The 27,711-nt window shown below is 59.2% G+C and overlaps 1 protein-coding gene across 2 annotated transcripts; it reads right to left on the bottom strand.

Moving 5' to 3' along the window:
• Positions 1 to 255: 255 nt before the first annotated feature.
• DPYSL4 (dihydropyrimidinase like 4) lies at positions 256 to 17,829 on the bottom strand. Of its 2 annotated transcripts, XM_035290187.3 has the most exons (15): positions 17,692 to 17,829; positions 15,571 to 15,651; positions 13,978 to 14,066; positions 13,198 to 13,382; positions 11,110 to 11,274; positions 9,124 to 9,185; positions 8,946 to 9,026; positions 7,135 to 7,203; positions 6,648 to 6,768; positions 5,231 to 5,387; positions 4,762 to 4,903; positions 3,695 to 3,865; positions 3,019 to 3,198; positions 2,052 to 2,217; positions 256 to 1,085 (listed from the first exon to the last, which is right to left on the bottom strand). In XM_035290187.3, exons 1-15 carry the CDS (start codon positions 17,728 to 17,730, stop codon positions 994 to 996), a joined length of 1,800 nt encoding a protein of 599 aa, XP_035146078.1. In that variant the 5' UTR covers positions 17,731 to 17,829; the 3' UTR covers positions 256 to 993. The 2 variants fall into 2 exon arrangements, with proteins under 2 accessions (XP_035146078.1, XP_035146079.1); XM_035290188.3 differs by lacking the exon at positions 15,571 to 15,651.
• Positions 17,830 to 27,711: the final 9,882 nt, after the last annotated feature.

Genomic DNA, 27,711 nt, shown 5'->3' with positions numbered 1-27,711 from the left:
TGCCTGGATTCCAGGCACTCCTGTGCATGCTGCTGGCCTTCTGGGGCAGCCACAGCTGTCAGTGAGAAGTGTGGGGGCCCCTCCGCCCCACCCAGGCTGCCCCGCTGCTCTTCTTCCCTGTGAGAGGACAAGCCCCTCCCTGCCATGCAGAGCAGCCCTGTGCAGGGGAGAAGAGCCGTGGCTGCAGGAGCCGTTGGACCAGCCACAGCCAGCCAGGCCGCCCGTGCAGAGATGGTGTGGGGGAGAGGAGACGCGTTTTCCACGCACCAGACGTCTTTAATGGGCCTGATTCACATCAGAGGCCGGATGATGCAGTGTCAGGAGGTGGGTGGCATGCACAGGCTCCTGGCTACAGGTGTCCTCACCTACAGAGCTGCTACTAAGAAGCCTATGGAAACACAGTCTGTAATGAAAGGACAGTGTCTTCCTAAAGGATCACAAGGGTTCCCTGGACGGGGGCTACTACGAAAGCTCAGCTGTGGGCCTCGGCGTGTGGAAAACCCCTCCACGGCGGGCTGTGCTGCACCGAGTTCCGATGGCCCGCCACGGGCACAGGCCTCTGGAGAGGAGCTGCGGGAGCGCGGGGCTCTGCGAGGCAGTGATGGGTGTGGGGAGGAGGCGCAAATGCCCACCAGGCGCGACTCGGTGTCAGAGTGCTCCCATGTGCTCTGTGCAGCCCGGCGGGTTCCCTGTACCCAGGCCGGGCTCAGTGGGCACTGGGGTGCCTGAGCTCAGGCTGCTGGCACCGTCCCTGCCGTGTGGCGCCACCTCACCCTGGCAGTGACGTCTCCCCAGGTTCAGCCCTTCTCTTCAGGGCCTCATGGCAGTAGGACCTGGGACCCCACAAGGAGAGCCTGTGGGGAGTGGGAAGGCAAGGCCGCCAAGCACCTTCAAGAAACTTCTACAAAGGAAAATGCTAAGGGGGGCAAGTCCTCTGGGGCCCCTGCGGCCTTGAGTGGGGCCAGCAGGGCTCACAGGGCAGGGCCTGGGCATCTAGGAGAGAGAGGTGATGTTGGAGCGGCCGCCGGGTGGTGCCATGATCTTCTGTGCCGTGCGTCGGGCGATGTGGTCGTCAGCCTGAGACCCTGAGAAAGGGCAGGGTGGGCAGGAGAGAAATGGGGCAGGGGCAGAGTCCCTTCTATCCAAGTGGGGAGGCAGATTCAGTGACTGCGTCAGTGGGGCCAGGACCGCAGAGCCCCCGCCCACCTGCCAGAACCAGAAGGCCAAGGGGACCAGGTTCTCAGCAGGCACTCCCTCCCTGAGGCCTGCGGCGCATAGGGAGTGCGCAGGAGGCTGCCACGAGATCCCTGAGGCCCAGGGCGCACTGGGGGGTGGGGGGCCTGCACGGGAGGCTGCAAACTCCAGGCTGACCTGCAGGAACCCCTTCCTGTCCCAAGAGGAGCCCAAGCCAGTCCGGCCTCATCCCTGCTATGGCCCCAGGTGAGGAAAGGCTGCAGCCTCCCAGAAATGGCAGGTTCTCAGGGACCTGACTGTGGCCTGAGGCCCCGGGAGGTGAGCAGGGCCTGCTATCACCTCCCCGTGCAGGGAGGATGCACCAGAAGCACCACCAAATGCCAGAGGCCGGGGCCCTCGCACGCCTTCCTGCATGTCCCTCTGGGCCCCTGGACACAGCTCAGACCCCTCCCTCACACCTCACGCTTGGTTCTGGGGCTGGCTGGGTGGGGACCTGGATTCCATGTGATCCTGGGGTCCTCTTCAGGCCCCCTCACCTCCCCTGAGGCTGAATCCACGCTCACCCCTGGGCTTCACATGACAGCCCCACCCCAGCACACTGTCCTCAAGGTAGGGGTTCATCATAGCTGCCCAGGCAGATGCTGGGCAGGAGGGGCCTCCCTAAGTGGGCTCAGCCCTCGGCCCCCATGACACCCTCAGCAGCGTCTCCTGCCCCAGTCCCCTGCTGGCTGTTTCCGTGTGCCCCATAGGTGAGGGCAGGCCCTGCAGCTCCTCTGGGCACAGGCTGGGCCCTGGGGCCCCTCAGACGCTCTAACAGAGCCCCTCACACCCCCATCGGTGCCTGAGGCCCAACTTACCCGAGAGGCTGAACCCTGACTGGTGCAGGTTCCGCACAGGAGGGACTGAGATCTTCCCCGGGCAGGACGCGCGGGCCTGGGCACCGCTCCCCGGCTTGGCAGGCACCATCACCTCATGCACGGGCCCATCATACAGCCCACGGGGCACACCATGGATCTCCGCCAGCTGCGGGCCAGAGACGGGCATGAGGGGCTGAGCATGGGCAGCTGGATGGCTGGGCCTGCTCTGCACCTCTCCACTGCCAGCTTCAGGAGTTTGGGGCTCCCTGGAGGGGTGCACACCCCACATTCACACACACCTCCCTCCTCGCACACATAAAATACCTGCCCGATGTCCCACTGTCCTGCCTACATGTGTGCACGTCCGTCCCTCAATCTTACCGTCGTGTTCGTGCTCACACCTCCCTGAGGCCCCACGTGTGCCTGTGCGCACAGATGCCACTCACCACCACGGGTATCGCTGTGCATGTGTGAAGCACCTGGCAGACCACACCAGGGCAAACATGGCGTTGCCAGGCTAAGAGGCTGGAAGGCCACGGGAGGTTCCCCATGGCTCCTGAGAGCCCGGTCCACACATTGGTGTGCACATCTGTCCACGGGAAATCCCAGAAGGACCCACACTAAGGTCCCACTGGCGGTTCCCGTGGGGAGGTGGCTTTCTGCTCACTTCATATCTGCATTTGGCCACTGTGGATGACTCAGGTGGTACCCAGCTGCCGTTCACAGGTGCCAGCAGAGCCAACCCAGGGCCAGGGGCGTCCCAGCACCATGGGGGCTCCTCTGCCTGCTTCCTGGAGCAGGCCCTGCCCCACTTAGGCCCACCAGGGCCCTGGGCAAGCAGTGGCTCCACTCCCTTCCTGATGCCTCCGGGGGCTGGGCCAGGCTTATGGGAGGTGCGTCCTGGGCTTAGAACTCACCTCCTGCCCACCTACCCGCCTGCATGACACCCTCTCGGGGCCTGCCCTACCCTGTTTCGAGCTTTTATCCTCTTGTAGACGAAGTCTGGGAATGTTTTCCGAGGGATGAAGCGGCCTGCCCCTGGGGTGACAAGCACGTTCCCGTCCTCCAGCACCACTCGGCCCTGGCTTAAGACCACTGTGGGCGCTCCCCGGCACTCCACTCCCTCGAAGATGTTGTACTCCACATTCTGGGGAGAAAGGCATGAGGGTCCAGTGCCCCCACGCTGCCACCCATTCGTCCCATCCCCATGGAGCCGCTGGAACACTGTGGCCACCCAGCATGGAGCAGGCCTGCTGTGCCTGCACTGAGTCGCTCTTAGAACTCAGAAGGGATGGTCCCCTCAGCCTACGGAGCTTGTTTCCTAGTCTCATGCTTCTCCCGAGGACAAAAGGGACAGGCAGGGTCACTTCCACCTTGGCTAGGCAGGTGCACACGGCACTGCTCTGCCCTGGCCTCCTCCTGGGCACAAGGGGCCACAGTTGTCACCGCCATACAGCGAGGTGACATGGACAGGGCTTGTTTTAGTGCCTGGCCTGGGACAGGCTGTGTGGACAGCCCTGGGATGGCTGAGGCCACTGCTGCTGCCGCCTGGGCCTCTGTCCTGCAAGGCCTCTCCTGGGAAAGCTGTCTCATGCTCCCAGCCCCGCAAATGCCAACCCTGCCTTCCAGCCGCCTTCCCTTACCAGATTGTGGTTCTTGGCTGTGATGATCTTGGTGGCCTTGGGATTCCATATGACCAGGTCAGCGTCAGAGCCCACAGCCACTCGCCCCTTCCTTGGGTAAAAATTGAAGATTTTGGCAGCATTTGTACTGGTCACTGCGACGAACTCATTCTCGTCCATCTTCCCAGAGGCCTGAAGAACAAGGCGGCAGCTGAGCTAAGGGTGATGGGGGTGCTGGTGTGGGGCTCCCACAAAGACAGACGCTGCACCACCGGACCCCCCAAGGTTGGATGTCAGGCCATCGGGCCCCCATGAGGACTGACACCAGGCCCCCACAAGTTGGACACCAGGCCTTTGCAAGGTCGGATGCTGGGCCGCTGGGACCCCAAAAAGATGGATACTAGGTCCCCTCAAGGACAGACACTAGAGTGTCCCCCAGGCAGCCAGCTCAGGACAGGGCTCCCTATGGCCCTTGCAGCACTCGGGGTGAGAACGTCTGCCCGGCTGTGCTGGTCAGTCTGTGAGTCTGTTTTAGTGACGCCAGCCGGCCCCTACTTCCTGCATTCACTTTGTGGGTAAAGCTTCCATGAAGGTTCCACGAGGGTGAATCTTCAGTGACATCACCTGTGTCCCCAGAAGGACGTGACTGTCTCCTTAGGGAGCCCTGGTGGCTGGGGAAGCAAGAGTGGCTGAGGGGAAGAGCTCAGTCACCAGGGGAGGGGGGCTGAGCATGGCAGGAGGGGCCCAGAGGACAGGGCAGTGCGCCGTGGGTCCTGAGGGCATCGCAGGGAGCCCAGTAACATCATAGCGTGGGGCCCCTGTGCCGACCCTGTGCAAGCACAGTGTCCAGGCAACTCTAAGTCTGCTGGGGTGGGGTCCCAGCTGCCCCTTTGCTGTTGGAGTCTCTTCTGGAGGGGCCAGAACTACGTGTCCCAGGTGCCCTGGGTGGGGGATCCGCCACCCTGAGGCTCATGTGCTCTGACCTCTCACGAGCAGGCACAGGTGAGATGGGCTCCCTTCTGACGAGCTGTTGGAATCCTGCCCACAGCCCCTCCCCAGACGGCGCGCCCCGGCAGGTCTGTGCTCACCACGCACTTCTCCCAGACCACAGACATGCGCTCCTCAATGCCGTTGGTGCCCTCGGGAATCAGCGTGAAGTTGTCCTTTCCCACGGCCTTCTGGGCAGTGGTGAAGGTGCAGTGGGCACTGCCTGTCACCTGGAGGTCCCCGCTGGAAGCAAGCCAGGGTCAGAGGAGCCCAGGGGTTCTGGCCTTCCTGAGCCGCCAGAGGCCAGGTCAGTTCCAGCCGCAGCAGCTGGAGGTCATCCTGGAGGCCCTCATTGGGCAGAGCTGGTGCCTCTGTACGAGGCAGGGGGCTGGTTCCTGCCAGGGGCCCAGGTGGAGCCACAGGGCTCAGACTTCGTCCACCTTCCACTGTGTGGGCTGCCCCAAGGGAGCCGTGGGAGAGGCCTGGGGTGTCAGGGCCACCAGTGGGCCACGGCCTTGGCAGGGTTTGCAGCCCGCGGCTGACCTGGGACCACCTGGAGCGGCTGCTTACCTGGACAGCAAGCAGGTAAGGTGGTCCGCCGTGGTGGGGTCTGGGTTGATAGGGGGCGACGTGACAAAGGCCGCGGCCTTGGCCCAGTTCTTGCTCCAGTAGTGCGAGCCATCAGTGCCCAGGCTGGCGGTGATGGGTTCCCCAAACACGACCACCCCTGCAGCACGAGGCCCGTGAGAGATGCCCCGCCGGCCACCTGCACCCATGGAGCCCCAAGCGCTGCCGCTGCAGACACCCCCAACTGCCCCTCACTTCCCTGGCCTGGGACAGCTTGTCTCCAGTCTAGCATCCCTGGCCCTGGGCAGGAGGCGGGCAGAGGCCTGGGTCCCGGGAAAACGTGGTTGCCCCGGGGTCCTTCTAGGAAAGAGTCAGGTCCTCTCTCCACCCACACCCCAATCCAGGACCCTGGGCATTCCAGCAGGGCCATGGCGCACCTGGGGGCCACAGTGAGGCACAGTGAACTGCATGGCAGCTGGCTGGCCCTGGGTCCCCTGGCCATGGCCTCACCATGGCTCCAGCTCAGAGCTGAGGCATCTCCCACCAATGGGTGAGGGAGAAATGCTTCCAAGTGGGGTGGGGCACCCCTGAGAAGAGCCTGGCCTGCTGCCCCGAGGCTGCTTGGTGTCCTGAAGGAGGCTCAGGCTCTGCCCCTGCAGACCCCATATGCCTGCATACCTCAGTCTTTTCCCATGTAACTGGGTGGGTTTCTATTTCAATCCTCAATTTGGGAAACACAAGCACACCGCCCCCCCAGGCCCTCACTGGCCCACCAGGGACCTGCACATCCTCAGGCAGGCCCAGAAAACCAGAAACTGGGTCTCTCAGGACTCAGCAGGGACAGCAGGAGGCAGGGAAACCAGACCAGACCCAGGGGCTTTCTTGAGGATTCCCCCTCATTTACCCATCACCTGGGTTCTGCTCCTGGATCCTGGGCCTGCTCCAGCCCCAGTGATTGCTGGGGCTCCCTGGACCCTCTGAGCTCAGCAGCTTCTATCTGGGAGACCCCAGTCAAGCCCCTGCCAATCACAGCTGTGTGTGGCCCCCTCCCACCCCAAGCCTAAGGCTGTCTGCAGTGACAGGCTCCAGCTGGCTGGCATTCTGTGGGCGGGTAGCACCCCAGCTCTAGACACAGCAAATACTGGTGTGGGGTGGGGGCCACCTCGGTGGAACTGGAATTCTTAGACACAGATACTTGGCATCATTCTATTCCCCCCACGCTCACCCCTCTGGAAACAGGATGAGCAGCCCCACCACGTTTTGCCTCAGGGCCCCTGGTGAGCAGCTGCTGCTCCAACCAGGCTGGAGACTCAGGTCCAGCCCCACCGGGATGCAGGGACTTGGGGTGCCTGTATCTCCCAGGGCTGCACCCAGAAGGCTGAGACCATGGCCCCGGCATTGGGCGGGGCTGGGCACTGACCTCTGCGCTTGGCCTGGGCGATGGCATCGGCCGCCCCCTTGCTCATCACCTTGGTGACATACAATGGGCAGTTGGCCTGCTTGGCAATGGTGACAGCTCGGTACACAGCCTCAGCCTCCACCTGGGGATGAGGGGGAGGGATCAGGCCACGAGAGGGCCCTGGGACTCCAGACCGGTGTGGTCAATGGGGATGACCAGGGGTCACCTGTGGGATCCCAGATTCAGGCAGCCTAGGATGAGTGCCCCAGCCTGGAGCTCAGGGTCCAGGCTGCCCGCACCACCTTCTGGGCCCTGGGTCCAGGCTGTAGGGTGGCAGGGCGATGGGGAACAAGTGCCTGGCAGGGGAAGGATTCATGCCTCCCAGATGAGGATGGGGTGAGCACAGCCCTGCCCAGTCCACAGCCCAGGGCGAAGGTCAGCACAGCCCCAAGCAGCAGCGGTCCGGGTGGAGTGCACTCGGGTGTGGGGTGGTGCCCTGGAAGCTTACCTCCTCGGGGTGGCTGAGCACGTGGCCCTCGGGCCCAGTGATGCCGAGCTCCAGCCATCGCTTCTGCTCCTAAAGAAACCACAGGAGCCTCACTTCAGCCCCGAGGGGAACCTGGGTCTCGGATGCTAAGCCCATGGCCAGGAGGCCCCGTTCCCCAAGCAGTCCTGGCCCCCAGGCCTCCCAGCATTTCCCAGCCACAGAGAACTCTGAATAGAGGGTGGAGGGAGGCTTGGAGAGACGAGAGTCCTGCTCCCTGAGTTACAGAGGAGAGGACGGCTCAGACAGCGGAAGTGGCTTGCCCAAGGCTGCAGGGCTCCTGACTGATGGCACCAAGACTCCACCCTAACACCATGCCCATCACACTGCCTCCCCCAGCAGGGCATGTGTGACCAAGACTCCACCCCAGCACCATGCCCATCACACTGCCTCCCCCAGCAGGGCATGTGTGACCAAGACTCCACCCCAACACCATGCCCATCACACTGCCTCCCCCAGCAGGGCATGTGTGACCAAGACTCCACCCCAGCACCATGCCCATCACGCTGCCTCCCCCAGCAGGGCATGTGTGACCAAGACTCCACCCCAGCACCATGCCCATCACACTGCCTCCCCCAGCAGGGGCATGTGTTGGGGTGCGTGCAGGGTGAGAGGACTCTGCAGGTCAGGAGTGGGGACCGCTCCTTCCTCCAGCACTGCCCTTCCTTGGAGATGTGTACCGCAGTGCCCATTGGTGTCAGGAAGACACAGCACTGGCCAGGAGAAGCAGCTCCAGTTCTGAGGCTCCCACACATGGGGTCTCCCTCTGCTGTGTGTGAAGCATCCCCTGGACTCAGCACCACCTCTTGACAGTGCAGCTGGGGCCCAGCCTTGGGCCACAGAGGTGTCTGTGATGCTCTGGTGCCCTTGCAGCTGGAAGGGTGGATGAGGACGCCGGGGACCCCCCACGTGCCCTTGCCGGAGTGCCAGCACCTTCCTGAGGAGCTCAGGAGGCAGACAGAGCCTGTCTCGTGTCAGGAAGTCTCCCTGTGGGCTTGCAGCGTCAGGGAGGTGTGTCCTGTAGGGGGGCCCCACTGAGGTCCCATGGGGACGATGTGGCCCACTCTGAACTCCACCTGCACCTGTGGGTGCCAGAGCCTGAGAGGGAAAAAAGGTGTGGGGCCCAGGGGCTTGGGGGCCACGTGGCCCCATAACCCGGATGGCCTGGAGGGTCCGTGCAGCATGCAGACTCAGGTCCTCCCCAGCCAAGTGGCATGTGTCTGAAGGATGTGGCCCTGTCAACACAGGTGCCCTTGGCTGGAAGGGAGGTGGCAACCCAACCCCTAGAGGGGACCCTGCTCCACAGGAGGGGCCTCCATCTGTGGGGCTGACATGGGGGTCGCTGGACCCCCAGCGACACTTTGGTTTTGAGGTATTTTTAATAAGTGTGGATCTAGGAGAAGCTGTTTTATGGCCTTAGAAGCCCCCTAAGTCTAACTCAATGGTTGACCTTTGACCCTGGGTAAGCTATGAACCTCTCTCAAGTTTTTGTGGAATTCTTTGCTGATGTCTGTGTATCATGAAAGTCACCCTCAGATCCCACCCCACGGCAGCCCCCCGCCCCACGGCAGCCTGACAGGATGGCAGTCCTGCCCCATAGCAAACCCCCAAACCACAGCAGCTTGGGACTCCACGGCACCCCCCCTGCCCCACGGCAGCCCCTCCCCACCCCATGGTAGCCCCCCTTCCCCACAGCAGCCCAACATAATGGCAGCCCCAATCCACGGCAGCCCCTCCCACCCCACGGCAGCCCCTGCCCCACTGCTGCACCGCACCTCGTCCACGATGTCCCCATTCTCAGCGTGAACCTGGGCCAAGGCCCCCAGGTCCCGGATGATGGTGAAGATCTCGTACATCTGGGGAGAGAAGTGGTGGGTCCTGGGTGAGACTGCGCCTGTGCCAGCAGCAGCCTGGGACACACCTGCTCACTCCCTTCTCCACACCTGCCCTTACCTGGCTGTCAGAGCACTGGCACCGGTCCTTGTACGCCATGAAGACCAGGAAGGAGTTCACACCTGGAGAAGAGGTGGGAGAAGGGGGGCATCAGAGAGCTCGGCCATCACCAGCCACACAACCCGAGGAGCCTCTGCTGCTCCCTGCCCTCCACAGGGCTGGGGATCTTAGGCCCCTCTCCCGAGGTGTTTCCCTAGCTGGTTCGCCTGCCTGTGAGCAGATAGATCCCCACTTCCATGCACACACCAGCAAGCTGGGAAGTGAGGCAGAGGCGGCCACATCTGGGTTCTCCTTGCCTGCTCCTGTGCTCTGGGTTAGGAACTGATGGTCCACCCAGCGACAAATGCAGGTGAGAACCCCTCACGCCCGTCCAGCAGACCCCCTTACTGGAAAAGCCCCTGTGCCTGGGCTCTCCGCCTGAGCTCTGCTGGCCCCTTCCTCGAAGTGCGGCTCTAGGCCTCGCTGTGCTGGTGACCTCCATTCTGGCCACTGGCACACCCCCACCTTCCTGCGGGGCCCCGGAGCCGCACCTGCCATGCCTGGCTCACAGTGCAGGCTTGTGGGACAGCCCAGACCTCAGGGCTGGGCCCTTAGATGAGCAGAAGGACCAGGGGCTGCCTCTGACGTTGGGGCCAATCAGGAGGAGGGCCGAGCTCTCCTCTTTCCTGGGCAGCCAGAGTCCACCACCTCCCCCAGGACTTCCTGGGGGACCCGCCTGGGCTTGGAGGCAGGGTCCCAACCTCCCATCACTCAAACCCACCCAGCCCGTGGACCCCCTCCTCGCTGGGTAGAAAGTGCTAGTATGTCGAGCTAAGGCACACTGGGGAAACTGAGTCACCTTGTGCAGCACAAGGCATCCCTCCAGGTAGCAACATGCATATGACCTGGCATTTGGGGCCTGCCCCCAAGTGTCTGATGAAGGCGATGGTTGGGATGGGTGCTGTCCCTGCAACACCAACCAGTGGGCACAGGACTTACGACCGTGCGTGGCTCTAGGGGAGCAGAGGCCCCCCCCAGCACTGCCCCAGCGGGGTGAGGGGAGGTGCAGGCCCTGCCTTCAACTCTCCTCTGAGACACCAGGCCATAGGCCTCCTGAGTCCACTCATAGAACAGTACTGGCAGAGCAGCCGCCTGGAGCAAGGCCCAGGGACCGAGGGTTGACAGGCTCCACCAGCCCCGGGCAGGGAGGTGAGGGGTCCTGACACCAAGGGGCACCTGTGTGATAACCGTCTTCCTTTGGGGAATGGGAACACAGGAATGGCCTTGAAGAAACACCCGTCTCCTTCAGGTCTGCAGGGGGCGGGCAGCAGGCGTCCCTGGGAGTGCCAGATGTCTGCAGCCTCCTGGGCCTGCTCGGACCCCATCCCGCCCCCGCTCCAGGCTGGAAGCGGTGGGCCAGACTCAGATGAGGAGAGATCAGGTTATACAGGGGAGAACTACTCATGCCCGTCCAGCAGACCCCCATGCTAGACATGCCTGACCTCTCAGCCTGAACTCCGCTTGTCAAACCCACTATGAAACTCTGATGTGGTTTTATCTTCATGGGATTTTTTGTGGGGAAACTGTTAAACTTGTTTATTGGCTGGTCTATTTCAGCAAAGGTGACAACACAGATCCAGGTTTAAAAGGGTCTCCCTCTGGAAGGATCCCCAAATGCCAGCAGAGTGGGCAGCTGCTACTCTGCTCCCAGGCAGCCTCCTTTCTAAGAAATGAGGGACCCGCTGTGTCCTTTCATCGGGAGGATGATTCCAGGATTATGTACTTTGGCTAGGGAAAGAGGCCTCTGGGCCTGGAGCCTCTGACGGTGGTTGGGCCTTCACATGACTTTTCTCCAACTTCCACTCAAATCTGACACTGGCCCCTGGGGCAGATCAGCGCCATTGGCAGGACACATGGGTCAGGACAGGGGCCCTCTGCCCAGAGTGCAGGTGGGCGGTGGCCCTCGCAGGGAGCCAGGCTCCCGGCCTGCCCTCCAGGCGCCCTAACCTTTCTCCTTGACCAGGGCTTCCAGCTCCTCCTTGATGCTGTCGTGCCAGCGGGGGATGTCCACGTGCAGAGAGTAGTCACAGCAGGCCACGCCGTCTGCCCGCTCCCGCCACTGCTCGTAGGCTGCCAGCAAGCTCACGCCCGGGTCAGGGAAGACATGGTCCACTGTGAAGGCATCATGGTCAGCAGCTTCCCCCACTGGCCCCCACCTCCCTGCTCTGCCTCCTCCATGGGAGATTCTGTTTCATGTTCCCAAGAGACCAGAGGACCGTTTGAGGAAGACACAGCAGAGACCACTGGCCCAAGAGGATGACACTGCCAAGAACCTGCTCTATCGCTTTGTTCAAAGAGGAACCTTCTGTCCCAAGTCCTCCAGTCACCCTCTGACCACACAAGGGGAGAGGAGAGAGGAAGAGCCCCAGCCCAAACCACCCCACCCCCAGGTCGCACATGGAGGAGCGATGTGGGGACGGTCAGGGGTTTGCAGGCCTCCAGCTCCTGTCTCAGCCTGCGTGGGGCACCCTCAGGGCCAGGCAGGGCCAGAGCGCTGTCCAAGGTGCTGGTCCCGCCTCTTGGTGCCTTCCTAGGCCAGTGGGAGCTGGGCTGGTTTCCTGAGTGCCCCACTGACTCCACAAGCCTTCAACGGTGCCATCCTGACCCCTGCACTCAGCCATCATGCTGCTGCCCCAACAGCCACAACCCAAGGCCCAGACACTGCTCACTGTCCTCTGCTGGTGCAGCTGGAAGACAGCTCTGAGCCAGGTGGTCTGACAGGACGGTGTGCCCACCAGGCATGCCTTCCTCCAGCACAGCCCTCCCTCAGGCCTCTACACATCCCCACAGGGTGAAGTGGGCACCCAAGCCCCTGCAGCCACCCACAGTGCCAGCCTGGGCCTGCAGGTAGAGGAAGACAGAGGCCAGCCTTGTGTCTGTGGTGTCTTTCTGTCTGCGCAGGGACCCACGGCTGGCCAGGTGCCTTGGCACTGGCACGAGGCAGGTAACCTCGACTGTGCAGGCGTTTTGGTCTGCTCCGGCCACCCCGCAAAGGGTGTGAGCAGTGGCCAGTCTCCTCAGTCAGACTGCAAGGTGGGTCGCTGCTGGTTTTTTCTCCTTTTGTGGCTGAGTAAACCAAACCAAGCTGTGATTTTGGCAATGGCTAAATGCCCCCGTGAGGTGTCCCAGACTCCTCAGAGCTGCCCTCCCTGGTGTGCCAGGTACACAAAGCAACTTACATGCATTAACTCACATGTGCCTCAGAAGCGCATGAGGGCAGCATTCTGTTTCACAGATCAACAAAGTGTGACTCATACAAGTCAACTGAGGTACCTGGAGTCACATAGCTAGAAAGCAACAGACCCCTTCTCAACCACAGCAGAGATGTCTGTGCCAGCGGACACAGCAGAGTGAGTGGCACCCAAGGCCAGAGGCCCTCGTCCTGGAGCTCCCCACGTGCTCATGGTGGGCAGGCAGACTCTCCTCACTTGCCTGTTAAACTGGGCTCATCTGCTGAGCTCAGAGGGTTTTAGGAGGAGAGCACGTGAGCTGATGGGTGTCAGGATGGAGCCCGTGCTGGGCACACAGCCAGCACTACAGAAATAGCAACTCTGGTTATTTTTTGATGGGATAATAATGAGCCTTGCTTTTATCTTTTTCTAAAAATACAGCCTTCATCCTTAACTCTTCTTGACATGAGCAAGAACCTTCCACCTATCAAGTTTCTAAGGCATGTGGCTCAAGGTCAAACGTGTATCTGGCATTTCAGGACAAATGACCACTCCCCTTTTCCAAGGCATTTGAGTTTTCCAAACCCCAGCTCTGGGCCAGCTACCAGTGCCTGGGAGACAATAAGTGGACACACATCAGCCCACTGATTCCTACTCCTGGAAATCCCAGGCGCATTCCAGAGCTGGTCATGTCAACACCCAGAGTGAGACAGAGGGATAAGAAAGGGACTCCAGGGTCTCAGACAGAAGAATAAAGGCAGCTGAAGAAAGGCCTTGCGGTGACACCCTCCTCTCTCACACACCCGGCCAGAAGGAGGGACGGCAGCTGCTGGCTGCCCCTGCAGAGAAGGGCCCAGGCACTCACAGACCATGGTGGTCCCTCCTGCCAGTGCTGCCTTGGTGCCCTGACAGAAGTCGTCAGCCGGGGTCATGCCCAGGACGGGCATCTGCAGCCTTGTGTGGACGTCAACTCCACCGGGAAGGACCATCAGGCCATGGGCGTCAATGGTCTTGATGCCCCCAGGGACGACGAGGTTTTCTCCAATTTGTCTGAAAGCAGCAGAGGTTTCACTGGTCACAGTGAGCCCAGGTCAGAGCCCAGATGGGCTCCCAGCAACGCTCAAGTGTTCGCGTGAGCTCCAGACCCAAAGGAAAAGGCCAGCATAGCTGGCCACTCACTGGACCAGCTCCTTGGGAGTGCCAGAGAGCAAAGCATCCCTCAGCGCAGCTCGGGACGGTCACTGTGGGGTCCAGCCTTGTGCAGATGCCATGCCCTGTGGTTCTCCACAAGGTCCCTGGTTGCTACCTTTTTGACTAGAGGAGGGACTGGCTTGAGAGACCGAAGCAGGCACGCTAACAGGTGTAGGCATGAATATCTGGGAAGCGCCTGCTGTGAGGCAGCCACGGTACTAACAAAGAAACGCGGAGGCCAGCATCCTGCTTTCGCCCTGCGGCGACCGGACACATCTCTGCCCTCACTGAAGGCCCGGGCTCTGACAGAGGCCACCTGGTTACTGTTTCCAAGGATGGGTTTGGAAAAGAAGAAACCTCTCTCCTGGACTTCCCCCAAAAGTAAACTGCCTGGATGCCACGTGACCAGTGTGGACGCACACGGACTGGGAGCGTATTTTCAGCAGAAACTTACTTGATCACGCCGTCTTCCACGTGCACATCAGCATAGAAGGACTGGTCGTCATTCACGATCCTCCCACCTCTGATCAGAAGGCGGTCACTCTATTGGGAATGACAAATCGGTAATTTTTCTCCAAACTGAGCTATTCAGCAACACCCCTGGTACAACTTCTTCTCGGGAATTAGGAATGAAACATCCAGGCAAAGTTTCTAGATGTAAAAATGAGCACACAAGCCCGCAGGGGTTTACTATTTCCCCAGAAGTGGCACCAGGTACTCAAAAACAGCTGCCCCTGGAAGCGCCACGCACACCCCAGAGCTGCTGCTCAGGCCTCACTGAGGGCACAGGGAAGAGCGGGCACAGAGGGCAAAGCCCATGTTGGTGAAAGTGTGGCAGAGCCACAGGTCATATTTATATCTTCTAATTTACCATTGGATTAAGGGGCCCCAGTCTGAGGGAGGAGGTGAACGATGTCTCATGCCCTCCTGCAGCCTCCAGGGTCCTGCTCTTCTCCACCCCGTCTTCCACCCACACGGAGGCGGGTGGGAGCTGACAGAGCTGGACTTTGATTCCACCCAAACACTGCAGCCCAGTGATGCTGCCAGGAGGGTGGAGGCAGAGCAGCGCCCCTACGGGCATAGTCCCCACCCCAGGAGGATGCCTCCCACTGAGGGGAGACCACCAGCAGCAAAAACACACATGCACAGATGGTCACAGACTGATAAATGTGCAGTGCACAGCAAGGGTGCTGTGACAGGGCCATGAAAGGGGCGAGGCTCTCATGGGGAGAAGGACCTCTGGGGTGGGGGTGGCTGATACAGGGGCAAGGAGGCCAGGGCCAGCATTCTAGCCAGGAAGCAGCTGTGCAAAGGCCCTGGGGCAGGAAAGGGCTTGAGTTGCCATCAGCAGACCAGGGAGGAGGCCAAGGGCGGGCACCTTCTGGTGGGGTGGTGGGGCCAGAGGCAGGGGCAGGATATGCAGGCCTGGGGACTCCATGGCTGTCCCTGACTGGGGGCCTTAAGCAGGTTTCAGTCCCAGTTTGATTGATGTTTTCTTTCTTTCTTTAATTTTTTTTTTAAGATGGGGTTTCACCATGGTCAGTCTGGTCTCGAACTCCCAACCTCAGGTGATTCACCCACCTTGGCCTCCAAAGTGCTTGGATTACAGGCGTGAGCCACCACGCTCAGCCTGATGGATGTTTTAAAGAGATCACCTTGGCTGCTGCGTTAGAAAGCAGGGGTATGTGTAACAATGGAAGTGGGATCACCGCTGCGGTGATTGCTGAGGTTGGCCCAGCGAGAGGAGGGGCTCTGGGACAGGATTATGTGAGGGATGTGAAGGATGGGAGGAGAGTGGCTTCCAGAGAGGCTGGGAGTCAGGACGGCAGGACTTGCTGACCAAGAGGCCATGGGGGTGACGGGGAAGAGGAGACTGGGGGACCTCTGGTTCCGGTGTGGCTTGGATGCACTCCCAGGGGGTGCACAGAGCATCAACGCTCTCCAGGCCGGCTCTTTGTGGGTCAGCCCTGGCAGCACAGAGCTATGGCATTAGACAGGGATTGACTCTAGCGCTTGGCAGCCATAAATCCACTTCTAAGAATCCTACCAGATGGCTGGGAAGCAGAAGATTAGGTGGAAAGTGGGGTGTCACTGATGGAACTCGGCATTGACTGTCAGAGGTGAAGATCTGACCTCAGTGGAGAATGGGGGAGAGAAACACAACAAAAGATGGAGAAAGATGCAGGCACGGGCTGGACTCTGCAGCACGTTTCCCTCCACTGCTCTGCTTGAGCCTCGACACCCCCTGTGACTGACCAGGCATGGTGTGCGTTTAACAGGGAGGTCCAGCCACCTGCCCCAGCTTCCAGGGCCCACCTCGAGGCAGCCAGGGCCCCAGCCTGGGGCTGCACCCTTCACACACCATCAGTCTGAAGTCAAGAGCATAAACTGAAATGTCCACTTCGTAGAGCTCTCGCAATGAGGAGTTCATTATCCAGGAACCCATATGGGATCCACTGTTGACATCCGACTGCGGGGCTGCATTTTCAGGATCCCAGTGACTTATAAACCCCTTACCCAGTCGTCTACAAACCCTCTACCTGTCTTCATACAGCCCTAGGCTGCAAATGGTTTATACGCATTGAAAACAAACAAAAACTGTAAAGTTCACACCGCGGTGTCCGCAGATCAAGCTCTGTTCCAACACAGTGATGCCCACTGACTTCCGGAGTGTCCAGGACCACTTTCCTGGCAGGGCCAATCAGTCGCGACAGAAACAGCATGGTCCACAAGGCTGAGAACGTTTACTCTGGGCCGGTCGTGGAAGAAGTTTTAGACCCTTGGTCTACAGAGCTGTCCATTCTCCCACTCCTGTCCAGTCCCAGCTGAGCACCAGGCCCAGCCCTGACCGGGCACCACCGCGCATTTGCACAGCCTCTGTGGCCAAGTCAGGCCCTGGCTGCCTCCCAGGGCTGTCCCGGCTCTTCACTTCCCACCCCTCCCAGGGAACCCATGCATTTTCAAGGAAGCCCTAGAAAACCCAGCCGGGCAGAGGGAGGCTTGAGGAGACCTGTGTTCTCGGCTCTCTACTCACAGGCACCCCAAGTTTTCAGGCACCCACACTAGGACGTGTTTGGAACCCAGGAGACGCAGCTGGGTGGGGCCATGTTCCTCTCACTACACTCATCCAGAGGAGGGTGAAAGTTCCCAGGAACCGGCCACCCTTCCCTACTGACATAGTTGCCTGACTGACCCTGGGAAGGGGTCCTCCTGCCACCCCCAAACTCGACTCCCACGTGCTAGCAGGCCAGTGGGACCTCCTGCATCAAGACCAGACCCAGCCCAGCTGCCCCTCTGGAGGCAGCAGCTCCTTTCTCCCTCCCTCTGCGTCTCAGAAGTGGAGCCCTCAGCCCACGTCTCGGGCTAATGCCGGAGATCAGACTCCATAGCCCTTCTGCCGAGTTGAGAGTCGGGTCTGGGACCCCACGGACTCCCCGACCCAGGCCTCGCCGGTCTCGAAGCCTCCATCCTTCCGCCCCTTGTCCCGCCGCCCAAGTGGGAGGCTTTGTTCCCGGCAGAGCCGGACCTCCAAGCCGGTGCATGCGAGTGGGGGGGGGGGTCTCCGCTCTCGAAGGCTGGGGGCGGCCGGGGCGCCGGACCAGTGGCCCGTGAGCGTTCGCTTTCCTCGGACTCTCTGAACCCAGGGTTAGCGGAGGGTTAGGGGCCGCCAGGGACTCTGGCCTGAGCGGCTGGGGCTAAATCGCTTTGTCTCGGACAAAGAGCTCCCGATGCGGCGCCAGTGCGTCCAAGGGGCGGGCGGCCCACGGGCTGCGCCGGGAACGGCGTCTCCGCGCGCCCCAGACCAACCCGGCCAACAAAGGGCCGCGTCCGCCCGCCCCGCTCGCCCCGCCGCCGCGGAAAGGAGGAGCCTCTGCGCTTCGAGGCACAGGCCGCACGGCCCCGGGTCCTCCGCGGGCGCAGCCGAGGCTCCCGGAAGCCGGCAGGGCCCGGCCAGTGCGCCCCGTTTCGTCAGGGTGTCTGGCGCGGCGCTCGCAGGGACTCTCCGACCCCGGGCCGCGAAGGAGCGGGGCAGGGAAGGGCCGGGCAGCGGCCAGGCGCGAAGGCATGGCCGCCCCCCTCCACGCACAGGGCCAGGGGGTCCGCCCCGCGTCCAGGCCCCGCTCGGGGCGGTGGGCAGGGGGCGCCGGGAGACGCGGGCCGGGCTCACCGTGATCCGGGGGATGCTCTTCTTGCCCTGGAAGGACATCCTGCTCCTGGGGGTCCCTGGCAGGGGCGGCACGAGCGGGGGCGGGCGGGGGAAGCGTGAGACGCGAGGCGCGCGTGGGGGTGGCGGGAGATCTACTGCGAGCGCGCGGGGCCGCACGGCTCCGTTCCGGGCCCGCCCCCGCCTGGCCCCGCCTCTCGGGCCGCCCCGCCCCTCAGGCCCCGCCCCCACAGAGCCCCGGCTCCCCCAGCCCCCCGAACTCCCTGCCCAGTGTAGTAGGGGCGGCCGCAAGGCCTGATCTCTGCACCCCGATCCCCTGCGCGGACCCGCAGACAAGCGCTGGGTGGGGAGGGGGACAGAATTTCAATCCGTCCCAGCTGCTGTGCGCGGAGTTTGCACCCCGGGGAGGGGAGGAAGAGAGTTCGGCAGCCCCGCTGCGCACCTGCCCTCCCTGCCACGCGCAGCCCCGGACCCGGCATTCCAAGCCAGCGAGGACTCCGGGCCGCGGCGCTCTGGGAGCCGCTCCCGTCCCGGAAAGCGTCTCGGTGGAAGCCGGCTCCTTCGCGGATGGCCCCGGCCAGGCCCCGAGCGCCAGGTGCGACCCTGCGAGGCTGTTCCACGCCGGCCGCGCGGAGGGCAGGAGGGGGAGCGCGAGTCAAAGAGACACGGAGACAGCCGGAGGCGCTCGTGCTCCCCAGGGACCAGGACCCGTGGCAGGCCGGTCGGGGGGGGTTGGAGGGGGTCGCGGGACCCAGAAGGCTCAGGACTTTCGGGGACAGGGAGGCCCCGCGGAGAGAAGTAGCTGAGCCCCACGCCCGGCGTCCTTCCAGGGTGTCTCGGGGAGTCCGGGCCCCGTCCTGCGGCCGCTACCTGCTGGGGACCCCAGGCCTGGGTCACACCGGGCAGCCCTCGGGGACTTGCCGCGGCCGCCGGGGGGTCTCGGCAGTCGCCGCGCGCCCCGCAGACCGGCTTCCCAGCCTGAGGGCCCAGGCGGCCGCCGCCCAGCGTGTCCAGCGGCAGCGTCTTGCTCTCGAAGGCGTCCTCCACGCGGCGGAACACGCAGCCGAATTTGGGCCGGGCCAGAGGCCTCGCGGTCATGGCAGGAGCCGGCGTCAGGCTCCGGTTTCCGAGCCGGCTCCGCGGGGTCTGCGCGGCAGGTGCACTGGGCGGACCTGGCGGCCGCGCCCTCCCCTCCCCTCCTGCCGCCCCCGCCGCCTGGCGCGGAACTGGCGCTGTCCACGCAGCAGGTGCTGAACGCCCCAGCCTGGCCTCCCCGGCGCTTGCTCAGTCCCAGCCACGCGCGGCTGCTCACCCTCGGGACACGCTGGGCGCTGGGAAGGCCGGGCCGGGAGCGCGCCCTGGGGAAACTGCTGCGGGAATTCCGGCCGCATTTCAGGTCCCTTGGACCGTCCCACGCTAGGCAAGGCGGCTCTGACTCCAAAATCCTGGGCGCGTGGGAGGGCGGGGGGACCAGACCACGCGAGCTGCTGCTGATCTCCCTTAAAGCCGAGTTAGAGGCTTGGGGCGAGACAGGGGTGACGGGGCGATGCTGCCACTCCGTCTGTCACTGTATCCAGCCTGCAGCGGCTGAAATCGAACCCAGAAACTCCAGGCCTTTGTGTTAGCACAGTCCGCATTTCAAAGCTGGAGTTCGGACACCGAGTCACCACGACCTCGAGTACTGGCGGGCCCCAGCCAGCAGAACTAAATCCAGCAGCTTCCCACCCCCTGGTCCTCCTTTGGTTCCCCCTCCCAAATGATTAACGCAACGTCTGTCACTCACCTGTGTGGGACCGTCCACGGCAAACATCATCAACTGTTCTCATGCAGCCGCAGAAGTTCTGTTCTTTTCCTAATTGTGTGGTTTCTCTGATGGTTCACATTTGACAAACAGCCACAGGAGGCGGCCTCCCCGGTGGCCGACCTGAGCCAGGTGCTGCTAGACCGCCTGACTGCAGAGCTCGCCCTCCAGGTGATCTGGCAGGTGAGACCTGGGGCTTCTTCCACAGTGGGCGGACCGCGCAGACCCTGTTTCTGGCGTGCAGAGGCACTGTTCAGACAATGAACTCGAAAATGCAGAAATGGTTCATACGGCTTTCAGTTCACTCTTTAATACCTTTGAGGAGCTTTAATCTAAGATTTAAAACTTTTTTTATTAAAACTGTACAGTAATTTACAAATGAGTAAAAATTCTCTGGTATATATCATAGGAATCACAATACAAAAATATTTGTAAAATCTTGTAAGGTCACCATACAAACCTATGTTAGGCCTGTGAGTACTGCTTAGCACTGAACAGAATGTCACGGGGCTAGAGGGCGCTTTGAAGGGACTGCCTCAGAGAATACACACACACTGCCCGGCATGCTGCCGTAAGAAAACAGGCCCGATTAGTTTTTGCATAAATTTACAATAAAGCTTTTCTAAAAATATACAGTAAACAAATATATGATTTGATACCTATATTCACAATATGATTTTCCTGAGCCTAAACTGAAACTCCATTACTGTGTTAAAACACACACTCCCTCTTAGGTTTCAAGGATGGGATGACGGTGAGTGTCGGCAAATGCGTCAGTGCCTCCGGACCCACACTTGGGCACACTCTCCTTTTTGACTTCTCGTGTCGGTGCTCAAGCCCTGTAAGGCACTCGGGGTATCCTGAAGGCTACAGATTCTGTGAAACAGTCATAGTCCTTCTGCAGCTTGAAATCCGGACCACGGGTACAGGTAAACCACACACTGGTGTCAACAAAAGCATCTGCAATTTACATGGATTTTTAGCAAAGACAAAGGATCTGTTGTGCAGTGTGATGACGTGGATGTGAATGTTGATGTCCCCTTTACACAGTAAACATGTCTGGCAACATTTCAGGGTCCCTTCTCTTGCGTTGTTAGGGGATGATGCATTTATACAGACTTCCCCTGTTGGAAGAGCTAGCAGTGAGACGGCTCACAGACGAGGAGGAAATTCAGTCGAGCCCATTGGATTGGAAGAGAAGGGAGCCTGCAATTTGGAAGTGCGCCTTATTTTTAAATACTTGAATTCTGCTGCTGCTCACTGGACCAGAAGAAGTCAGTGATAAATGCTCATATTTACGTTTTCTGGGGCAAAAACCCGGTTCTGAAATGCTGGATACTGTAATCGGATGTAAAGAAGGTGCCTATGACAGATGAGTGAAAACAGTGCCATGTAAGAGAGGAATGGACGTTCCTGCTGGACGTGTGCTTTCGGGAAGGGGCAGGGATGCAACGCAGCTTGGATGCCATTCACCACGTTCCTTGCACCTTCTCCCTTTCCTATATATGTGTTGTTTACATATAAACAGTTACAACTTAATCGGTACATATTTACATGCGTCTCTTTGCTGTAGAGTTAGCCTTATTATTATTACAGAACTGTGGTTGAGAGTGTCTGTGGTGGACGGGGGTGTATGAAGTGCTCCAAACACATACAACATGCAAAACCACGATGACCCAAATAAACAGGAGGGAAGCGAATGTGGGAATCTGGGTTTCACTGCACACCTTTAGATCCCCAACAGCCAGCCCGTGCAGCTGTTGCTGCCATGCATGTGCACACTGGGGCCAAGCCAGGAGCTTCCCCAGAGGAGGAGGCCAGGCTGGCATGGAGCCAGGTAGAATTACAACCTATTTCTGGATGCCTTGTGTCCATCAGACTTCAACCCAGTGGTTCACCCATAGCTCCACGGTAGCTTCTATTAACACGAGGCTAGTGTGTGCCATTCAGTTCTGAGTATAATAAATGTGCCAAGACGCCGTCACTAAAATGAGACAAAACTATGCACAGAGGACTAGACAGGAGTTCAGACTTGAGACGCAAACCCGAGTCAGGCTCAGTGAGAGACACTGAACCAGCCCAGTATCTTGTCCGAGTAAATCAGGAACTGTGGCTTGAACAGCAACAGAAATGGATGGGTCTTCCTTGGACAACTGGTGAGTAATAGTGCATTTCCCAGCAGAAATCCTGCACCCACCAGAGAAAAAGCCAATCTGTCTGATCGTATTAGCTTTTCCCTGATTTCGACATAGGGAACCATGCCTGGTCCGCGGCCACTATTTCATCTGCCCCAAAGTCAGACATTTCTTCTAACACAAACATGAAATGAACCTAATCCTTCCAGACAACCCAATCCCTCCAGCAATGAGTCTGCCTCCTTTATACAATGGTACATGGTACATTCACCTCCCCACCCAGTGCCTCAACTTCTACGTACCTCAGAGTTGTTAAATCCCATGAACTGCTCTTTGGGTTGAGTGGACACACACTTAAACGCGTGCATGTGCACACGAGCGAGCGCACACACACACACACCTCTTGTAAACTCAGCTCTGAACACAATAACCTTAGACACCAAGGGTGGGAGGACACAGAAGTTCCATCTGCAGCCGGTCAGGCTCCATCCACAGGCTGGACGAAGCTCCTGGACAGTGGCCTGGATCTCCCAGCAGGAATAGAAATCAGCCCTAATGTTGTTTTCACCAACGTACTGCTTTCTCTCTGAAAAAGAGTGGAGAAAATGCCATTTAGTGTGACGACCTGGGGAATGTATGCATCACGGGTCAGCACTCAAGGCATTTTGGGGCCTTGACCAGGTACTGGCTCTGTATAGGACAGTCACTGAGACAATGGCAGGCACTGCCCTCGGGGGTCCAGCACCAGCTACAGCGCCACATCCTGAGCCTCCAGCCCAGGAGACACACCTGGCTTCCACTGAAGGCCACACTCTCAGGAAGATGAGTCCCTGCTCCCCACAAAGCCCCTACAGAAGTGACCTCGGATCTCTCACGATGTCTACCGGTCGCCCAGTTTCTTGGGGTTCAAATTTTTCCTGATTACAAGTTTGTATGCTTTTGCAGAAGTTATGAAGGACGGGCCCTGGATCAGCCCTAGGGGCACGGCGGTGTGGGTGGGAGGCGGCGTGGGCTGAGGGGCAGGAGCGAGGGCACGCCGGGGCCGAGCCAGAGGCCAGAAGCAGAGACACCACGTTTTTCCAGCCTAGGAGTGATCTGAAGGGTTTTTGGTTTCTGATTTTTTAACCTAACTTCTAGGTAAGAGGATATTACCTCAAACAGAAAGAAAAATAAATGCAGTCAAATGACACGTACATGTCTGTTTCTTCACATACTAAGCGTTACAGTTGAAATCTCCACTGCAACTTACATAGTACACTGCTCTTTGTGCCTTTAATCTGATTCATTTCTAAATCAGCTGTCATGGAACCATCAGTCTCTAGAACCTGCAAGAGGAAGGGGACCTGGCAGTCCAGCCCTCGTATTTTGCAGATGGAAAAGCTGAAGCCCCATGTATCATAGGGATTTCCCTCAGTGACACTTCCAGGCTGAGCAGGCCAGGAATCCGGACACCTACCCAGTAACACTCCTCCCCTGTCAATGCCTCTCTGAATTCTGTGATTTACTGCCTAGGATAGGAACTATCCACATGCAAATATAGAACAGAGGTCTCGCTGAAAATATTACGCAGTATTTTAAGAAATCACTCCTCAGATTGAAGGGACAAGACCAGGGCATTTGCTTCGCTGTGGCCACCCCACCCTCTCTAGAGCCAGCTGCTCTCCATGCTCAACACTCTCCACTCACTGCCCTCCTTCCAGAACAGGCAGCGTTCCGCCCCATCCATGGCTGCAACACACTCACACACACACACACACACACACTGCACGTGTGTGCACAATGTACAATACACATACATGCACACACAACACACACATGCACTGCATGTGTACGCACAATGCAAAATGCACACACGCACATGCACACACAGCATACCACACTACACACGTGCACACACAACACATACTGTACATACATGGCCACACACCACACACATGCACTGCATGTGTACACACAATGCACACACACCATACCACACTACACATGTGCACACACAATGCACTTACGCATATACGCACATGCCCAAACATGCCATTCACACATAGTACACACATGCCCACAACATATACACATGCACGCAACACACCTGTCAGAGACACTGCACATGCATACATGCATGCGCGCACACACACACACACAGATGTCTGTTTCCAGGTTTGCAGTCTTCCCAAATTCCTGCCATCACACCCTGTTTTTTCTGTCTCCTCTGGGGGATGTGGTCTTCTCCCTCCCACCCTCCCTGCCTTTTCTGGCCACCATCCCTCACAGTCAGCTGAGTACCATCCAAACTGGAGCCATGTCAGGCACAGGACAGGTGGGAGGAAGCCACCCATGGGTCTGGCCTTGGTCTCTGTGGCTCCATGGGGTGCCTCAATGCCCCCATGAAAGCCCCGGCTCCCCAAAGTCCTCACTCCGGAGTGTCTCTGTGGACGGGCCAAAGGCTACTAGATACAGAAGTGCCTGCTTGCAAGGGTGGCCGTTGGCTGGCATCTGGAAACTTGGCTTTGAAGCATTCCTTTAGTGAGGAGGTTCCTGTCTAGACCGCTTGTGCAAACAATGTGATTTATGGCAAACGCCGGCCTTTCTTTAGAGGACCTGGCATGTTAGTGAGTAGCCCCAGTCAAAACCCTGAATTTTGGGTCTTAGCTGGAATTCCCTGGGCAGAAGCACTGCACACATGGGGCTGCATTTTGCTACTGGAGGGAGTGTGTGCCCCTTCAGGAGGAGAGTGTGGTGGGGGTGATCACAGGAAGTCTGCTCACCGGCCCCTCCAGGCTGTGCCTGTGAACTCTTCCCTTGCAGATCCAGCCATGCCTCCTGATTATAGGGCTGTGATAATGGTGTGGCTGTTGTTGTATGACTGTGCTGTGGTGTGGCTGTTGTGGCCTGGCTGCATCAGGGCATGGGTGTTGTGGTATGTCTGTGCTGTGGTCTGGGTGCCTTGGTATGACTGTTGTATGACTGTGCAGTGGTGTGGCTGTTTTGGCGTGGCTGCGTCAGGGCATGGGTGTTGTGGTATGCCTGTGCTGTGGTCTGGATGTCGTGGCTTGGCTGTGCCATGGAGTGGCTGTCGTGGTATGGCTGTGCCATAGTGTGTGTGCACCGTGGTGTAGCTGTGCCATGGTGTGGCTATGCTGTGACTGTTGTGTTGTGCCTGTACTGTGGTGTGACTATTGTGGTGTGTCTGTGCTGTGGTATGGCTGTTGTGTGGTTGTGCCATGGTGTGGTTGTGTGGTAGCTGTACCATGGTGTGGCTATTGTGGTGTGTCTGTGTTGTGGTGTGTCTGTGCTATGACTATTGTGATATGTCTGTGCTGTGGTGTGGCTGTGCTATGGCTGTTGTGGTGTGTCTGTGCCATGGTGTGGCTGTTAAAGTGTGTCTGTGCTGTGGTGTGGCTGTGGTGGTGTGGCTGTGCCCTGGGGTGGCTGTGCTGTGACTGGTGTGGTGTGGCTGTGTTGTGTGGCTGCTGTGGTGTCTGTGCCGTGGTGTGGCTGTTGTGGTGTCTGTGCCATGGTGTGGCTGTTGTGGCATATGTGCCATGCTGTGGCTGTGCTGTCACTGTTGTGGTGTGGCTGTGCCACGGTGTGGCCCTGCTGTGGTATGACTGTGTATCTGTGCTGTAGTATGGCTGTTGTGATGTGTTTGCGCTGTGGTGTGGCTGTTGTGGCATCTGTGCCATGCTGTGGCTGTGCTGTCACTGTTGTGGTTTGTCTGTGCCACAGTGTGGCCCTGCTGTGGTGTGACTGTGCTGAGTCCTAGTGAGTCCCCAGACATGCAGGTGGTCTCGGGATCCCCAGAACATCTGCTTCCACTGTTCTCAGGGAGGGGGCAGGAAAGTGCTTCTTAGGTGGGTGAGCTTCAGCTGACAGGCAGAGGCAGGATGTGGGGAGCTCAGGGATGGAGCTGGCGGAGTCCCGACCAGCTCAGAGCCCAGGAAACCCAAGAGTCCGGTTGACAAACCCTGCCCCGCGGTGGTGTGTGGTGCTGGGGAAGGATGAGCACCGCAGCCCCGCCCTTCGTGCTGGAGGGGAGAGCCTGGGTAATTTTATTTTGGGCTGCAGTGAGAATGGCTGATGAAGTACAGGAACGAGCTGACGGCCACAGTCATGCACCTGGCTCACTGGGCCGTGCCAACACCACCACAGCAGGGGCAGGAGACGGCAGCATGTCTGGGGCACCACCCAGGGCTGGCATGGGCACTAACACAGCTCGGGGCCCACCCAGCCCCACAGGCACAAAGGCACCAGAACCTTGCTGAAAGCCGCAGAAGCAGAACCCCCATCGATAGCACCGTGAGCACCACGTGCAGACGGACTCGTACATATGGATCAGGAAACAGCATTCTGATTTATGTCAAAACAGAGCCAGAAGAACAGGCCCCTGCCGTCTGTGTGTGTGCTGGGAATTTCCGCTGGGATCGCAACTGTTTGGAAACAACGCGGTTGGCAGGGAAGACAAGAACCTTCCTGGGGTCCGGGGCTCCTGCCTCAGCATCGTCATCAGATGACGAATGCCGCTGGACGGCTCCGGACCCACAGCCCAGTTTCCAAAACGGTGCACGAGACGAGTAACCCCCGGGGTCTTGCACAGGGTGAGCCGCTTGGGAGGGGGAAGACCCTGTGGCCTGGATCCTTGCTCTCTTCTCGAGCACTGCCCACAAATACACAGATTCCCAGCTGAGAAGACATGGAGCGAGGGCTGAACACAGGACCTTTTGTCTGAGAAACTTTAGCCAAACATTTTCAAACCAAACAGAAACAAATGGCAGCCAGCAAATCTGCTCACAGTCCAGGTATTTTTCTCTTGAAGCTCTGATTTGGGGGAAATATGAGGTAGACCTTACCCACACACAGGCTTAGCCTCCTCCTCCTCTTCCTCCTCTACGCTCTTCATGGGGTCTCTCTCAACCCTAAGGAGGGGACCAGTACTGTTAACAACTCCCTGTCTGCCCAGGGCCACCTCTGAAGTCATCCTCTCTCCAGCCCCCACGGAGGAGCCCCATGTGGCTCTGATGGATGCTGGGATGATCCTCCTATCCTGGGACAGTCCTCAGGCACGTGGTGCTCTGCTCTGGGACACCTTCCTGCTGATTTTGGCTGTACAGCTCCCTAATAAATAGTAAAGGCAGAAGTCACTTTGATGGTGACAGGTGACAGGTGGGACAGTGAAGTGGGTGTACAGAAGCAGTTGCACACACACAATGACCAAATGCACAGTGTGCACACATGCACACACACACACTACCCAGGGCACAGGAGCAGGTGCACACACACACACACCACAACCAAATGCAGTGTGCACACATGTACACACACACAGTAGGGCACAGGAGCAGGTGCACACACACCATGACCAAATGCACAGTGTGCACACACACATGCACGTGCGCACACTACCCAGTGCACAGGAGCAGGTGCAAACAATATGCATGACGAAATGCAGTGTACACACACACACAAACACTACCTAGTGCACAGGAGCAGGTGCACACACACCATGACCAAATGCACAGTGTGCACACACATGCACGCACACACACTACCCAGTGCACAGGAGCAGGTGCATACACATGCATGACCAAATGCATAGTGTACACACACACACACACACACACAAACACTACCTAGTGCACAGAAGCAGGTGCACACACACCATGACCAAATGCACAGTGTGCACACACATGCATGCGTGCACACTACCCAGTGCACAGGAGCAGGTGCATAAACATGCATGACCAAATGCATAGTGTACACACACACACACACAAACACTACCTAGTGCACAGGAGCAGGTGCACACACACCATGACCAAATGCACAGTGTGCACACACATGCATGCGTGCACACTACCCAGTGCACAGGAGCAGGTGCATAAACATGCATGACCAAATGCATACTGTACACACACACACACACAAACACTACCTAGTGCACAGGAGCAGGTGCACACACACCATGACCAAATGCACAGTGTGCACACACACACAAATAAACACTACCCAGTGCACAGGAGCAGGTGCATACACATGCATGACCTGGGTTGTGGCAGCTGCTCTCAGGCCTCACCGGCGAAGCCCAGTTATCTT

This window comes from Callithrix jacchus, chromosome 12 (assembly GCF_049354715.1).
Source record: "Callithrix jacchus isolate 240 chromosome 12, calJac240_pri, whole genome shotgun sequence".
NCBI lineage: Eukaryota > Metazoa > Chordata > Mammalia > Primates > Cebidae > Callithrix > Callithrix jacchus.
The sequence above is the reverse complement of the archived record's forward strand: the minus strand, read 5'-3'. Positions and strand labels throughout refer to the sequence as shown.

Excerpts from the sequence above, each read along its gene's own strand:
- DPYSL4 (XM_035290187.3), bottom strand. The coding sequence starts at position 17,730 with ATGTCCTTCCAGGGCAAGAAGAGCATCCCCCGGATCACG. Across the intron at positions 9,027-9,123 it reads GCCAGTGCTCTGACAGCCAG|ATGTACGAGATCTTCACCAT; the intron begins GTAAGGGCAGGT and ends TTCTCTCCCCAG. Across the intron at positions 3,866-4,761 it reads TGGTCTGGGAGAAGTGCGTG|GCCTCTGGGAAGATGGACGA; the intron begins GTGAGCACAGAC and ends CTTGTTCTTCAG.